At 42.9% G+C, this 16,504-nt stretch overlaps 1 protein-coding gene across 3 annotated transcripts in view; it reads right to left on the reverse strand.

Annotated features, from left to right (window-relative positions):
* Positions 1–16,504, reverse strand: part of LOC138672780 (cytospin-B-like) — a 442,687-nt gene that overhangs the window by 93,689 nt on the left and 332,494 nt on the right. For all 3 annotated transcript variants that reach the window (XM_069761133.1, XM_069761134.1, XM_069761135.1), the window contains 2 exons: positions 14,449–14,588; positions 6,521–6,621 (listed from right to left, as the gene is read on the reverse strand). In XM_069761133.1, the coding sequence (XP_069617234.1) occupies positions 6,521–6,621; positions 14,449–14,588 (241 nt within the window). The remainder of the gene's footprint in view (positions 1–6,520; positions 6,622–14,448; positions 14,589–16,504) is intronic.

Raw genomic sequence — 16,504 nt, forward strand, 5'->3', positions numbered from 1 at the left:
AACACACCCCTAACCCTAATCCCAACGGTAACCCTAACCACACCTCTAACCCAGACACACCCCTAATCCTAATCCCAATCGCAAATGTAATCCAAACCCTAACCCTAACTTTAGCCCCAACCCTAACTGTAGCCTTAACCCTAACCCTAGCCCTTACCCTAGCCCTAACCCTAGCCCCAACCCTAACCCTAACCCTAGCCCTAGCCCTAACCCTAACCCTAATCCCAACCCTAACCCTAGCCCTAACCCTAGCCCTAACCCTAGCCCTAGCCCTAACCCTAACCCTAGCCCTAACCCTAGCCCTAACCCTAGCCCTAATCCTAGCCCTAACCCTAGCCCTAGCCCTAACCCTAGCCCTAGCCCTAGCCCTAACCCTAACCCTAGCCCTAACCCTAGCCCTAGCCCTAACCCTAACCCTAACCCTAGCCCTAGCCCTAACCCTAACCCTAGCCCTAACCCTAATGGGAAAATGGAAATAAATACATTTTTTTCATTTACTTTTATAGCGGGTTTTTTAGCGGATTTTTATGATTGGCAGCCGTCACACACTGAAAGACGCTTTTTATTGCAAAAAATATTTTTTGCGTTACCACATTTTGAGAGCTATAATTTTTCCATATTTGAGTCCACAGAGTCATGTGAGGTCTTGTTTTTTACGGGACGAGTTGACGTTTTTATTGGTAACATTTTCGGGCACGTGACATTTTTTGATCGCTTTTTATTCCGATTTTTGTGAGGCAGAATGACCAAAAACCAGCTATTCATGAATTTCTTTTGGGGGAGGCGTTTATACCGTTCCGCGTTTGGTAAAATTGATAAAGCAGTTTTATTCTTCAGGTCAGTACGATTACAGCGATACCTCATTTATATCATTTTTTTATGGTTTGGCGCTTTTATACGATAAAAACTATTTTATAGAAAAAAATAATTATTTTTGCATCGCTTTATTCTGAGGACTATAACTTTTTTATTTTTTTGCTGTTGTCGCTGTATGGTGGCTCGTTTTTTGCGGGACAAGATGACGCTTTCAGCGGTACCATGGTTATTTATATCCGTCTTTTTGATCGCGTGTTATTCCACTTTATGTTTGGCGGTATGATAATAAAGCGTTGTTTTTTGCCTCGTTTTTTTTTTTTTTTCTTACGGTGTTTACTGAAGGGGTTAACTAGTGGGCCAGTTTTATAGGTCGGGTCGTTACGGACGCGGAGATACTAAATATGTGTACTTTTATTGTTTTGTTTTTTTTATTTAGATAAAGAAATGTATTTATGGGAATAATATATATATTTTTTTTTCATTATTTAGGATTTTTTTTTTTTTTTACACACTTGGAAATTTTTTTTTTTACTTTTTTACTTTGCCCCAGGGGGGGACAATACAGATCGGTGATCTGCCAGTTTGCACAGCACTCTGACAGATCACCGATCTGTCTGAGAGCAGTGCAGCGTTACCAAGTGCCTGCTCTGAGCAGGCACTTGGTAAGCCACCTCCCTCCCTGCAGGACCCGGATCCGCGGCCATTTTGGATCCGGGACTTACTGCAGGGAGGGAGGTAGGAGACCCCCGGAGCAACGCGATCACATCGCGTTGCTGCGGGGGTCTCAGGGAAGCCCGCAGGGAGCCCCCTCCCTGCGCGATGCTTCCCTGCACCGCCGGCACATCGCGATCATCTTTGATCGCGGTGTGCCGGGGGTTAATGTGCCGGGGGCGGTCCGTGACCGCTCCTGGCACATAGTGCCGGATGTCAGCTGTGATAAGCAGCTGACACCCGGCCGCGATCGGCCGCGCTCCCCCCGTGAGCGCGGCCGATCGCGCTGGACGTAATATTCCGTCCTTGGGAATTAAGGCCCACCCCACATGGACGGAATATTACGTCCAATGGCAGAAAGGGGTTAATAAACGGAAGTGTGAAAGTAGCCTTAGACCAAGACCCTACCTTTGCCTTAAGAGTTCCCAGCACCGGTGTAAGATTCATATGCAAGTAAGTCGTGATCGGCCAAGAGATTATTATCCCCAACTATTTGAATTGATCTGCTACTTTAAGTCTACCCCCTTCCATAGAAATCACCCAGCTCACCCCCTGCATCATCCACCATAAACAGAGTTGACTTATTCTAATTTATTTTAAGCCCCAACAAAGCACCAAATCCCTCGATGTGCCGAATTGCATTACTCAATGAATCATGTGGATCACTCAAGAACAGAAGTATATAAAGCGCTATCTTTTCCTTTATCGATCCATATTTAAACCCAGAGACCTCAGCGGACTGTCGGATCCTGGTGGCCAGCGGCTCCATGGCTAAAGCAAACAAAAGAGGGGAGAGCGGACACCCCTGTCTCGTCCCTCTATGTAGCCTTATCATATAAGAAAGCTCCCCCATTCACTCTCACCCTAGCTGATGGTTGCGCGTACAATAGCTGAACCCAGGACACAAATTGTGGTCCGAAGCCAAAGCACTGCAATACCTGCCACAAGTATCCCCATTCCACACTGTCGAATGCCTTATGGGCATCTAAAGAAGCAATAACTCTATGCCCGCCGTTATCAGCCCCCAATTGTAAATTCAAAAAAGCCTTCTAAGATTGACTGCCGTGGACCTGCCGGGCATAAAGTCAGACTGACCTGGATGAATCAACTAAAGGTACCTTCACACATAACGATATTGTTAACGATATCGTTGCTATTTGTGACGTAGCAACGATATCGTTAATGAAATCGTTATGTGTGACAGCGACCAACGATCAGGCCCCTGCTGGGAGATCGTTGGTCGCTGAATAAAGTCCAGAACTTTATTTCGTCGCTGGACTCCCTGGAGACATCGCTGGATCGGCGTGTGTGACACCGATCCAGCGATGTCTTCACTGGTAACCAGGGTAAACATCGGGTAACTAAGCGCAGGGCCGCGCTTAGTAACCCGATGTTTACCCTGGTTACCATGCTAAAAGTAAAAAAAAACCAAACAGTACATACTTACCTACAGCCGTCTGTCCTCCAGCGCTGCGCTCTGCTCTCCTCCTGTACTGGCTGTGAGCCGGAAAGCAGAGCGGTGACGTCACCGCTCTGCTTTCCGGCTCCCAGACAGTACAGGAGGAGAGCAGAGAAGCAGAGCGCAGCGCTGGAGGACAGACAGCGGAAGGTAAGTATGTACTGTTTGTTTTTTTTTACTTTTAGCATGGTAACCAGGGTAAACATCGGGTTACTAAGCGCGGCCCTGCGCTTAGTTACCCGATGTTTACCCTGGTTACCGGCATCGTTGGTCGCTGGAGAGCGGTCTGTGTGACAGCTCTCCAGCGACCAAACAGCGACGCTGCAGCGATTCGGATCGTTGTCGGTATCGCTGCAGCGTCGCTAAATGTGAAGGGGCCTTTAGAAATAACACCTGACAATCGGGCCGCCAACACCCCAGCCAGAAGTTTAACATCCGTTGTGAGCAAAGAAATCGGGCGATATGATTCAGGCAGTCGTAGATCTTTATCTTCCGTCAGGATTACAACTATTATGGCCTCCCTCATGGAGGCTGGAAGAATCCCCCCCATTCCCAGCCTCCTCCAAAACTACTCGGAATCTGGGTAGCAACACCTCCTCCATCTCCTTATAAATTTCAGCTGGCAATCCATCTGCTCCTGGGGCCTTACCTCTTGCCATGGCTCTTAAAGCACGACTTAGTTCTTCGTCCGTGATAGGTCCCTCCAAACTTTCCCTATCCTCCTCACTCAATCTAGGTAAGACAATACCTTCTAGAAATGCCGCGTTGTCAGTCCCTGATGGGTCCACACCAGAGTACAGATCCGCGTAGAAGTCCATAAAGACCCTTAAGATCTCAGAGGTCTTCGACACTTTTATACCATTAACAGGCTCTAGTGAATGTACGAATGGTGTACCCTTCTGGGCCGACGCCACCAGCAAGAGCATATGCCCCACTACCTCCCCCTCCTGGTAAAAGGCTTGTCATTGGAACTCTCTCTTCCTCCCTGCTCTTTCCAAAAGAATTTTATCCATATTATTCTGGGCTTCTCTTAACTGTTTCCCAGCCTCAGGGGTACCCAGTGTGGCCATCTCATCTTCAGCAATTCTCAGCCTTTCCCTTGCGGCATTCTCCGCCTGTTTTGATCGCCGCTTACATCTACTGATGTCCCTGAACAGCAAACTTCTCAATTATGCCTTCATCGTCTCCCATATAGTGGGTATGTCAGAGCTGCCCTCCACCACCCGCTGTTTGCCCTCCAAACTCACACTATTCAGCCAGTTAGGGTGAAATGTCCACTCTCCCTATGCCATGCTTGTGTCCCCATTGGCCATAACTCCACCTCTATTGGATTATGATCGGAGATCGCCCGTGGCAAGTATCTCACTTCTTCCACCATAGAATCAATAATATTGTTTCCGAGCGCCATATCTATTCTGGATAAAGTATCATGAGCCGGTGAATAGCAAGAGTATCCCTTCTCCCCCAGGTGTCGCACTCTCCACAAATCAGTCATACCGATCTCTCGAATATATGTTCCGAACGGCGTAATATGGCTTTCCAACCTGTTTTGTTTATTTTTGTTTTTATCCCAGAAATCATCACAGATATTGTTGAGGTCTCCAATAATTAAAAGCAGCATAGGATCTCCCCGTCCAATCAATTCCAACAAGTTTTTTACTCGAATAAGGGGGAGGAATGTACATAGCCACCACACATAAAAATATCAAGCATTCTGCATTTCACTACCACATACTGTCCATCCATATCAGCATACACCTTCAGCTCTTCATGGCGCACTCCAATGGGACCAATACAGATACCCCCCTTGAGTACGTAGAGAAGGTGGAATGATACGTAGGCGGTGGCTGCAAAAAACGTAAGACGTCCACCCTCTCACGAACCAAGTGTATCTCCAGCAGACATATCAGTGAGGCCCTCTGGTCTCGTGCGTATTACAGCACCACTGCTTGTCTAGTTTTGTCCGCCAGGCCTCTAATGTTCCAACTCAGTATTTTAATACGGTCCCCCATCATGATGCAGAACAGCCATCAAGAAAATCCTACTCCTTAACCTGAGCTGTCTAACCCCTCTCTCCCACCCTTTAAACTCCCACCATCCCAACCTCCCCCCAAGATAAAGCATTTTCATCTCATCGAGAGTGGGGCTCCTTGGCCCGTTTGAAGCACTCTCATCTAGGTAACCTCCTCTAACTGGCTCCCGCGACCCTCAGAACCACATCTCTTTACATTAATTATTAACAGTACAGAACAAACAGGGATCCGATCCTATTCCCAGGATCTCCCAACACACAGGTCTTCAGATCCACAGCCTCACAGTGCGCTATTCAGGGATCCATTCCACACTCAGGACCTCCCAACACACAAGCCGTCCAGGATCTACACAGTCTACATTACAGAGACCACTATACCACCATGTGACCACACCCATAGATGGGTGGTGTATGTGTTTCTAGTTCGACCCACCCAGCTCTCATAACTAGCCCTGTAAGCCTCCCTTCACAATTATACAAACACTTGTGGGACTATAGGTCCCCTAACAACATTACTTCAGGCTTACAGCGCAGACTCCCTCTGCGACACATATCAGCCATTTACAACACTTCCGGTCACTATCTCATTATCACCAATAGATATGCCTCTATGCATATCCTGAGGAGCACAAACAGCGCCCGCTAGCTGCAACAGGGGTCACTGCATCACAACAGGTACAAAAAAATAGAGGACACAAACAAACAGCGTCCAATCCAGTGTGTTTCATTTCAAGTGTTCAGGTTTATTCTGCCATCATGATAGAACACGCTGCTACTTAGCACAGCGCGGGAGCGCCGCTCTTAATGCCGATATTACAGGTCCACAATATCCGAAGGGAGCCTCATTTAGAGTACTGAGTGCAGTATCCAAGCTCACCACTGGGATTCTCCTAATTTCCCCCATCTGTACACTATCTTGTGCCTGAAATAAGCGAATACGTGACAAAGGCTCTGGTGGAGCCGAAACGTTGTTAATCGCATATGCTGCAATATTCTGTTACGCTCCCATTATACTTTAATAAATTGGCACAACCTTTTTCATCATTATCCTAAGAGAGTGCGGTGAATCTAAATTTCATCATGATAGAACGTTTCGACCTATCACAGGTCTTTATCAAGTATTACTTGTGCTATGATGGCGTCATCAACCTGAACGCTTGAAATACAACACCTTGGATTGGCCACTGTTTGGCTTTATGCAGCAAATCCTCCAAGTGGGTTCTTTGAAACTTTGAACGAGCGTCCAACTTATTGAGTGCTCAGAGTTTTTTCTTGAACTTTGACAGTCTAGGATACAGTCTTGTGGATCAATTACATAATCTTGGGAATTATGGACACAGCAGATGCTGTTTGCACAGCGATGCTAAGGATAGGGGGACTCAAAATAAAATCCTGTAATAAGAAATGAAGGGATTTAGGCTCTGCCAACAAAATAATCAACTTTTAATCCTGTGGAGTATATTCTCCGTTTTCTAGTACAGTAAAAATGGAATTATAGCTACCTGCATGGGCGAAACCGCTGCTGCAGGGGCAGTCCTTACAGGAATCCCACTCAGTGGACTTCGGGGGACAGAGTGCACTGGAATATTTGGACCCCCACCACCTGTTAGAGAAACAGATTATATGTCACATATTAACTCTACGACTTTTTTGCCCTAAAAATGGGACATGGTTGTATTAAATTTTTATACAATAACGAGGTCACAAAATTAAATGGAAACCAGAAATTGAGAATCCGAAGTCTCATGCACAAGCTGCTTATTTGTGACTTGCAAATTTAAATCTGCAGCATGTCAATTCTTTATAAGTGTTTGATGCAGATTTCACTTACACTAATGAGTGGGAAAAATCTGCATCAAAAAATGCATCTAAAAAAACATGGCAAAAAACGTGTATTTGAAGCCGAAATTTCTGCACCAAATACTTGGTGTGCACATGCCCTAGCTCTCTCCTTTCATCCTATACACATTAGTGTTTTCTTCCTGCAGAGATGATGTGCTGTACATGCAAATGTGACCGCTGCAGCCAACTACAGCCCATAGCCATATTAGCAAATACAGCATGTGACCACTGAGGGCAGTGATTGGCTGCAGCAGTCACATGTGCATAGACAGGGGACATCGCTGCAGGAAGTAAAGTAATACTGATGGGGACCACGGGAGTGGCGGCACTGTAGCCTGCAGGGAAATCAATGAGTATATGTTATTTCTTTATTTTATACCATTTTCTCTTCTGCTGTATTTTCTTCACATACCGGAAAATCCCTTTGGGATTCCATAAATTGTATTCACTATGTAACCACAATTCCCAGTGCTTCTTAAATTCATAATGATTCTGAATATTCTTTGAGTAAGCAGATGTTGCCTAATACAAGCAATTTTCTTTTAGTTTTTTAACTATGTAATTTAGAATAGGAATAGATGTGCTTTTCTAATGATTTGAAATTATGAATCTAACAAAAATCACCATGTGAGATAATTATTCTACATTGAATAGGTTAGCCATCAATTTCCACTAGACTGAGGAACACGGATTTACAATTATTGATTACCTGCATGACAACATGCATCAAGTATGCTTGTCATAAGTGTCAGATCATTAATCCATCATGACGAATTGTGCAGAAAATCAGATAAAGAGCCACAGCTCTAATACAGAGTCCCAGTCCGGCTGTAACGGAGGAGATCAGAGGAAATTCTGACCACAGTGATTTACACCTTTATATACACAAATTAACACTACATATATTCAGTACATGTATGATCGTCACAACCTGTGTAATCCATTTATAGAAATATGCCCTGACTGGTGTATGCCATAGAAAAATTAAATTAGAAATACGAAAATAAAAAATGTACGTATATATAAAAGCAAAGAAAAAGTAATGTAAATGTACACTACAGACCAAAAGTTTGGACACACCTTCTCATTTAAAGATTTTTCTGTATTTTCATGACTATGAAAATTGTACATTCACACTGAAGGCATCAAAACTATGAATTAACACATGTGGAATTATATACTTAACAAAAAAGTGTGAAACAACTGAAAATATGTCTTATATTCTAGGTTCTTCAAAGTAGCCACCTTTTGCTTTGATGACTGCTTTGCACACTCTTGGCATTCTCTTGATGATCTTCAAGAGGTAGTCACCGGGAATTGTCTTCCAACAATCTTGAAGGAGTTCCCAGAGATGCTTAGCACTTGTTGGCCCTTTTGCCTTCACTCTGCGGTCCAGCTCACCCCAAACCATCTTGATTGAGTTCAGGTCTGGTGACTGTGGAGGCCAGGTCATCTGGCGTAGCACCCCACCACGCTCCTTCTTGGTCAAATAGCCCTTACACAGCCTGGAGGTGTGTTTGGGGTCATTGTCCTGTTGAAAAATAAATGATGGTCCAACTAAACGCAAACCGGATGGACTAGCATGCCGCTACAAGATGCTGTGGTAGCCATGCTGGTTCAGTATGCCTTCAATTTTGAATAAATCCCAAACAGTGTCACCAGCAAAGCACCCCCACACCATCACACCGCCTCCTCCATGCTTCACGGTGGGAACCAGGCATGTAGAGTCCATCCGTTCACCTTTTCTGCATCGCACAAAGACACGGTGGTTGGAACCAAAGATCTCAAATTTGGATTCATCAGACCAAAGCACAGATTTCCACTGGACTAATGTCCATTCCTTGTGTTCTTTTGCCCAAACAAGTCTCTTCTGCTTGTTGCCTGTCCTTAGCAGTGGTTTCCTAGCAGCTATTTTACCATGAAGGCCTTCTGCACAAAGTCTCCTCTTAACAATTGTTGTAGAGATGTGTCTGCTGCTAGAACTCTGTGTGGCACTGACCTGGTCTCTACTCTGAGCTGCTGTTAACCTGCGATTTCTGAGGCTGGTTACTCAGATAAACTTATCCTCAGAAGCAGAGGTGACTCTTGGTCTTCCTTTCCTGGGGCGGTCCTCATGTGAGCCAGTTTCTTTGTAGCGCTTGATGGTTTTTGCCACTGCACTTGGGGACACTTTCAAAGTATTCCCAATTTTTCGTACTGACTGACCTTCATTTCTTAAAGTAATGATGGCCATTCGTTTTTTTTACTTAGAATTTGTATTATGGCAAGAAAAAAAGCAGCTAACAGTCTATTCCGTAGGACTATCAGCTGTGTATCCACCAGACTTCTGCACAACACAACTGATGGTCCCAACCACATTTATAAGGCAAGAAATCTCACTTATTAAACCTGACAGGGTTCACCTGTGAAGTGAAAACCATTCCCGGTGACTACCTCTTGAAGCTCATCAAGAGAATGCCAAGAGTGTGCAAAGCAGTCATCAAAGCAAAAGGTGGCTACTTTGAAGAACCTAGAATATAAGACAATTTCAGTTGTTTCACACTTTTTTGTTAAGTATATAATTCCACATGTGTTAATTCATAGTTTTGATGCCTTCAGTGTGAATGTACAATTTTAATAGTCATATTGTTCTCCCTTATCAATAATTTTCTCTATGCGATAGATACCTTCACTGCCCAGTATAGCATAGAACTTTGAAGGATTCCATGACCTTTTAGTTCCTGTATTAAAGAGTCTCGCTAAGTCGAAGTGATCAGGTGTGACTGGACTAGGCAAGAAACATTGCAGTTCACACCATGATTGATAATATTTCAAGGAATATGGTAAAATCAGGAAAAAGGGCTGTTTAAATTTGTAAACTGGAGTTAATTAACAGAATGTCCATGATGGATACTCGCTTAGTAACAGATGGTTGTCTCCAAACTTAAAAGGAATATGTCACCCCAAAAATCGTATATGAGCTAAGGCCACCGGCATCAGGGGCTTATCTACAGCATTCTGTAATACTGTAGATAAGCCTCCGATGTAACCTGAAAAGGTAAGAAAAACAGGTTATATTATACTCACCCAGGGGCAAAGTACTGCAGTGCGCAGGCACCGGGCCTCTCTGACCTTTCCCAGCGCCTGCGCACTGCAGTACTTTGCTCTGCCCTCAACAGGGCAGACAAAGTATGCCTGCGCTGGAGCCGCGGCAGGAAGACAAGAAGAGGACGTCATTGTATGAAAATAGGAGGCGCCGGACCCGAAGCGCGACGCCCATCAGACCGGACCGCAGCGGGACCGCCCCTGGGTGAGTATAATATAACCTGTTTTTCTGACCTTTCAAGTTACATTGGGGGCTTATCTACAGCATTACAGAATGCTGTAGATAGGCCCCTGATGCCGGTGGCCTTAGCTCATATACGATTTTTAGGGTGATAGATTCCCTTTAAAGAAGTACTCCTCCTCCCATCAACATTTTTATCTTACTATATTGTGAACATCATATTATAGCTCTGGCAAAGATTAAGAGACCACCACATCAAAACCTTGTCATGGGCAGCCCAATCTCCAGACCTGAATCCCATTGAAAATCTCTGGAATGTAATCAAGAGGATGATGGATAGTCACAAGCCATCAAACAAAGAAGAACTGATTACATTTTTGAGCCAGAAGCAGTGTGAAAGACTGGTGGAAAGCATGCCAAGACGCATGAAAGCTGTGATTAAAAATCATGGTTATTTCACAAAATATTGATTTCTGAACTCTTCCCGAGTTAAAACATTAATATCGTTGTTTCTAAAGGATTATGAACTTGTTTTCTTTGCATTATATGAGGTTTGAAAGCATTATTTGTTTGGTTTTTATTTTGACCATTTTTCTTTTTCAGAAAAAAAATACAAAATTTATTGCTCGTAAATTCAGAGACGTGTCAAAAGTTTATAGGATAAATGAACAATTTACATTTAACTCAAAAATATACCTATAAAGAGAAAAATCAGACAAACTGAACATTTTGCAGCGGTCTCTTAATTTTTGCCAGAGCTGTATAAAGCACTGTGTACTTACAATTGCTAATTTTACCTTTCTACCCAATTAATTCTTCTGTTTTCCATTAGGTCTATGACATCACGTGATTAAAAAGACTAGCTGAATCCTTCTAAGCTCTAAGCAGAAACACGAGGTCAATGTCATGCAGTAACTAGGGATGCCCTAGTCTATCCCCGTCCCCAGAATTACCCCATATGGTGGAGATGCTGGGGTCATGAACCCTGCTATGCTCCTATCTTTACTCTTATTTGTTCCCTCCTCCACCCAGAGAGGTGTGAGGTCAAAGTGTATAGGATTACATTAACCAGACAAACAGGGATAAACGAAAGCTAGAATCATACAAATACATTCACAAAAAAATAGAGTGGAACACAGGGGAGAGATAAGTAGGATAAGCCAAATAGGTAAGGATAAGCACTCAAACCAACTCCACACAGCAATCTCCATAACATCTCTTTAAAAGTCGACTCCAAAACACAAACTACTACTCCAACACCAAACCAGGCAGAATGATCTATCACTGGCAAGGCCAGAAGCAAGGAGAAGGATTATTATACCTGCTGGGTGTAATGAACTCCGAACAGCTGATAAGATTAAAGACAGAACTCCAGGAGACCAACTAAGCAGTTTAACCCTTGCAGTACTAGAGAAAAGCAAGAACCCCTAATAGGACGGTGAAGCTTTTCTAACTACCGCAGATATATATATATATATATATATATATATACACACACAGTGGGGCAAAAAAGTATTTAGTCAGTCAGCAATAGTGCAAGTTCCACCACTTAAAAAGATGAGAGGCGTCTGTAATTTACATCATAGGTAGACCTCAACTATGGGAGACAAACTGAGAAAAAAAAATCCAGAAAATCACATTGTCTGTTTTTTTAACATTTTATTTGCATATTATGGTGGAAAATAAGTATTTGGTCAGAAACAAACAATCAAGATTTCTGGTTCCCACAGACCTGTAACTTCTTAAGAGTCTCCTCTTTCCTCCACTCATTACCTGTAGTAATGGCACCTGTTTAAACTTGTTATCAGTATAAAAAGACACCTGTGCACACCCTCAAACAGTCTGACTCCAAACTCCACTATGGTGAAGACCAAAGAGCTGTCAAAGGACACCAGAAACAAAATTGCAGCCCTGCACCAGGCTGGGAAGACTGAATCTGCAATAGCCAACCAGCTTGGAGTGAAGAAATCAACAGTGGGAGCAATAATTAGAAAATGGAAGACATACAAGACCACTGATAATCTCCCTCGATCTGGGGCTCCACCCAAAATCCCACCCCGTGGGGTCAGAATGATCACAAGAACGGTGAGCAAAAAATCCCAGAACCACGCAGGGGGACCTAGTGAATGAACTGCAGAGAGCTGGGACCAATGTAACAAGGCCAACCATAAGTAACACACTACGCCACCATGGACTCAGATCCTGCAGTGCCAGACGTGTCCCACTGCTTAAGCCAGTACATGTCCGGGCCCGTCTGACGTTTGCTAGAGAGCATTTGGATGATCCAGAGGAGTTTTGGGAGAATGTCCTATGGTCTGATGAAACCAAACTGGAACTGTTTGGTAGAAACACAACTTGTCGTGTTTGGAGGAAAAAGAATACTGAGTTGCATCCATCAAACACCATACCTACTGTAAAGCATGGTGGTGGAAACATCATGCTTTGGGGCTGTTTCTCTGCAAAGGGGCCAGGACGACTGTTCCGGGTACATGAAAGAATGAATGGGGCCATGTATCGTGAGATTTTGAGTGCAAACCTCCTTCCATCAGCAAGGGCATTGAAGATGAAACGTGGCTGGGTCTTTCAACATGACAATGATCCAAAGCACACAGCCAGGGCAACGAAGGAGTGGCTTCGTAAGAAGCATTTCAAGGTCCTGGAGTGGCCTAGCCAGTCTCCAGATCTCAACCCTATAGAAAACCTTTGGAGGGAGTTGAAAGTCCGTGTTGCCAAGCGAAAAGCCAAAAACATCACTGCTCTAGAGGAGATCTGCATGGAGGAATGGGCCAACATACCAACAACAGTGTGTGGCAACCTTGTGAAGACTTACAGAAAACGTTTGACCTCTGTCATTGCCAACAAAGGATATATTACAAAGTATTGAGATTAAATTTTGTTTCTGACCAAATACTTATTTTCCACCATAATATGCAAATAAAATGATAAAAAAAACAGACAATGTGATTTTCTGGATTTTTTTTTCTCAGTTTGTCTCCCATAGTTGAGGTCTACCTATGATGTAAATTACAGACGCCTCTCATCTTTTTAAGTGGTGGAACTTGCACTGTTGCTGACTGACTAAATACTTTCTTGCCCCACTGTGTGTGTATGTATGTATATATATATATATATATATATATATATATATGTATATGTGTGTGTGTGTGTGTGTGTGTGTGTGTGTGTGTGTGTGTGTGTGTGTGTGTGTGTGTGCGCGCGCGTATATATATATATATATATATATATATATATATATATATATATATATATATATATATATATATATATATATATATACACACACTAGATGGCAGCCCGATTCTAAAGAATCGGGAGTCTAGAATCCATATATACTTTATTTATTCAAATGTAAGAATAATACAATTAATAAATAATAGTAAGAAAGAACAAAAATAATAGGCAGTATATGGAGAAAACACCAAACAAAAGTTCAAAATTGGTGTGAAAATGTCACTGAACCACTTCACAACTAAATATATATAGTTTTGGTAAATGGTATTATCATTTTTTTGACGAAATTCGGCAGGAGCTTGAAGAGCAACGTCACTGGGCCCGCCTCCACGCAGTAGAAACTTGCTGTGAGGTAAAAATTCAAAAATCACACCAAAATGGCGGGCGGAGTGTGTCACAGTACGGCACGTTTCTGATTGGTCGCTCGCAGCAGGCGGCAACCAATCAGACACTGGACACTGTTGACGTCATTTATCTCCGGACATTAGCTCGGGACATTAGCTCCGGACAAAGCCACGGAAGTTGGCACAAATTGCAGGAAGTAGTATTCCATGCAATTATATATTAGATATATATATATATATATATATATATATATATATATATATCCAGACACTGCGATCGTCTGACCCCGCTCTGCTCTTGTATCCCTGGGACAGCCATTTTTCGCTGTCATGAGTCACTTCAAAAGTCTATGACGGGGGAGGAGCAGGTGAGGAGTTAAAGAGGGGAATGAGTCATGCGTAGACCTCCTGTGTCTACACAGAGCAGAGAAAAGAGAAGAATAAACTGGGTAGAAAGGCAAAATCAACAGTTGTAAGTACTATATTATGATGACTGCAATGTATTAAGAGGATAAAAACTTTGATGGGAAGAGGAGGAGTGCTTCTTTAACACTCAACTGTACATGACTCCTTAGCTATATGTCTACATCTGATCAAGCAGAAGAGTATTCATGACCAATCCCTTTAAATGTCAGTGTCTCTAGGCACAGGAAGTAGTATTTTTTCATTTACTAAAGAAAATTCCCAGCATTTAACTAAAGCAAACATAGCCTGTAGACACTCTTACCTTGGGGAGCCACATCAAATGATTTGATTAAGGACTTGACTGTAGCTGGATTTTCATTGGCAGTCGATGTTTGACCCACATTGTGGCTCTGCCATCTGATGGCGTTAACTCCATCCACATGTTCTTCACTCAGTAACTTTCTGTGAATTGACAAATTGGTTTGTTACAATAACAAAAATATTAATAATAGTTCACTAACACAAAGTAGCTTCGATCAAGACAAAACCTATCTGTAGACACATGGTCAAGTATAAATGTATGAACCAAAGTCATTCATTCTACTATGCTTGTGTAAGCGTTCTACAATCTCCATCAATGACGCTGGATGAAATGCTAGACACGGCAGTAATACGACTTGTATCCCCCAATTTAAGCCTCACAGAGTAATATAGCGAGTTAATAAGCTATATTGCACTTTGTAAACTGAGAATAAATGCCTACAGAGATATCAAACTTCACTATAAAATGCTTTTATTATCCATCTGCCACAGATTACCATGTGAAGGAAATGTAGACTTGCAGAAGAATAGAAGGCGTCCTAGGGGAAATTAAGACCATTTCCTATCATTTGTCCACATAGGAAGAAATAAGGCAGAAGGTATAATATGCCTAATTAAGACAGTACATGGCACAGATTCTGAAATAATGGACGCCTAAAGAACTGGAAATGGTATAAATATAATTTATCATAAAATATTATCTTATAATTCAGTTGAAGAGGAAGCAAAATAATCAACGTGCCATTCATCCACTGTATGGTTGCCACTTAAAAGGATTTTTCCATGAACAAAGTTCATTTTAATCAACATTTTACTTCACAGATCTTGGAATAATAATAAGTTCCACAATTGGATGTGCTTAAATCAAATGTTCCTGTCCTGAGATAATCTTATAAATGTGCCCCTGCTGTGTACTGTGTAATGGCTGTGTCTGACCGTACAGGAACATGGTCTGATCATACCACAGCTCCTGGCCAGGGGAGGACATAAAAGAGAGTATACAGACAGTATGGGATTGCAGCGGATTCTTTGAGGTAAAACATTGCTTAAAAACAGGAAGTTAAATGTTTTGCCTCACAAAAAAATAATTTGCGCTCCCTTGCTGTGATGTCTGTATACTCTTCCTCTCTTACCCAGAAGATGTGGTATGATCAGACCATGTTCCTGTACGGTCAGACACTGCCATTACACAGAACACAGCAGGGGCACGTTTATAAGATTATCTCAGAACAGGAACATTTTTTTTAAACGCATCCAATTGTGGAGCTTATTATTATTCCTAGATCTATTGTTTGAATGTACTTTGTTTGTGGGAAAACCCCTTTAACTGGGCAAAATCCTGTGCTGAATTAATTCAAGGTCCCATCAGGGTAGCCCATGTCTACATACAACATTGGGGCATATGGAAAACAAAAACAGATTGGCAGTCCCCCACTAGAGACTTCTTTACAACCCACACAAAGCCGCTGAGTATTCGCAACTCTTGCTCTGGCTAGCATGGAAAACTAAATTTTACAATAAGTGGCAACTCCTCGACGTCTTTTAAAGTCTCCCTTAGCAAACACTAAAGCCATAATACATGGAAAGCCATGAAAAGTTGGACTTGATTTGATCAGCCAATTCCTGTGCTCATTTCATTTTCAAGGACTGTTGTCCTGTTGAGAAGTACCCTTCAAATCTGGGCCCTTTAGCAACTACTAAAACCATGATGCACTTGGCTTGTTTGTCAACAGTCCCTGCACTTACATTTTAGGAAATACTCAAATGTATCATTGGATCATCAGCCCTCGAGCACAGTAGGAACTTTTAAATAGTCAGTCCCTCCATACTTCTGGGACCAAGAATATGCTGCTTGCAACGTTAACATACTCACCTCTCGGCTGCATCTCCTTCCCCTGCCGCGGCTTCATGCTCCCAGGGCCTGCTTACTCCGCACAGGTCTCCTGGCAGCGCACTTAAGGTGCGCAGTCTCTGTCCACTTCTTAAAAGCTAGCGCGCACTTACTGATGTGTCTCCAGCCAATAGCTGAGAGGCATGAGGTACTTAAGGTACATTCC

This window comes from Ranitomeya imitator, chromosome 3, assembly GCF_032444005.1.
Source record: "Ranitomeya imitator isolate aRanImi1 chromosome 3, aRanImi1.pri, whole genome shotgun sequence".
In the NCBI taxonomy this organism is placed as follows: Eukaryota; Metazoa; Chordata; class Amphibia; order Anura; family Dendrobatidae; genus Ranitomeya; species Ranitomeya imitator.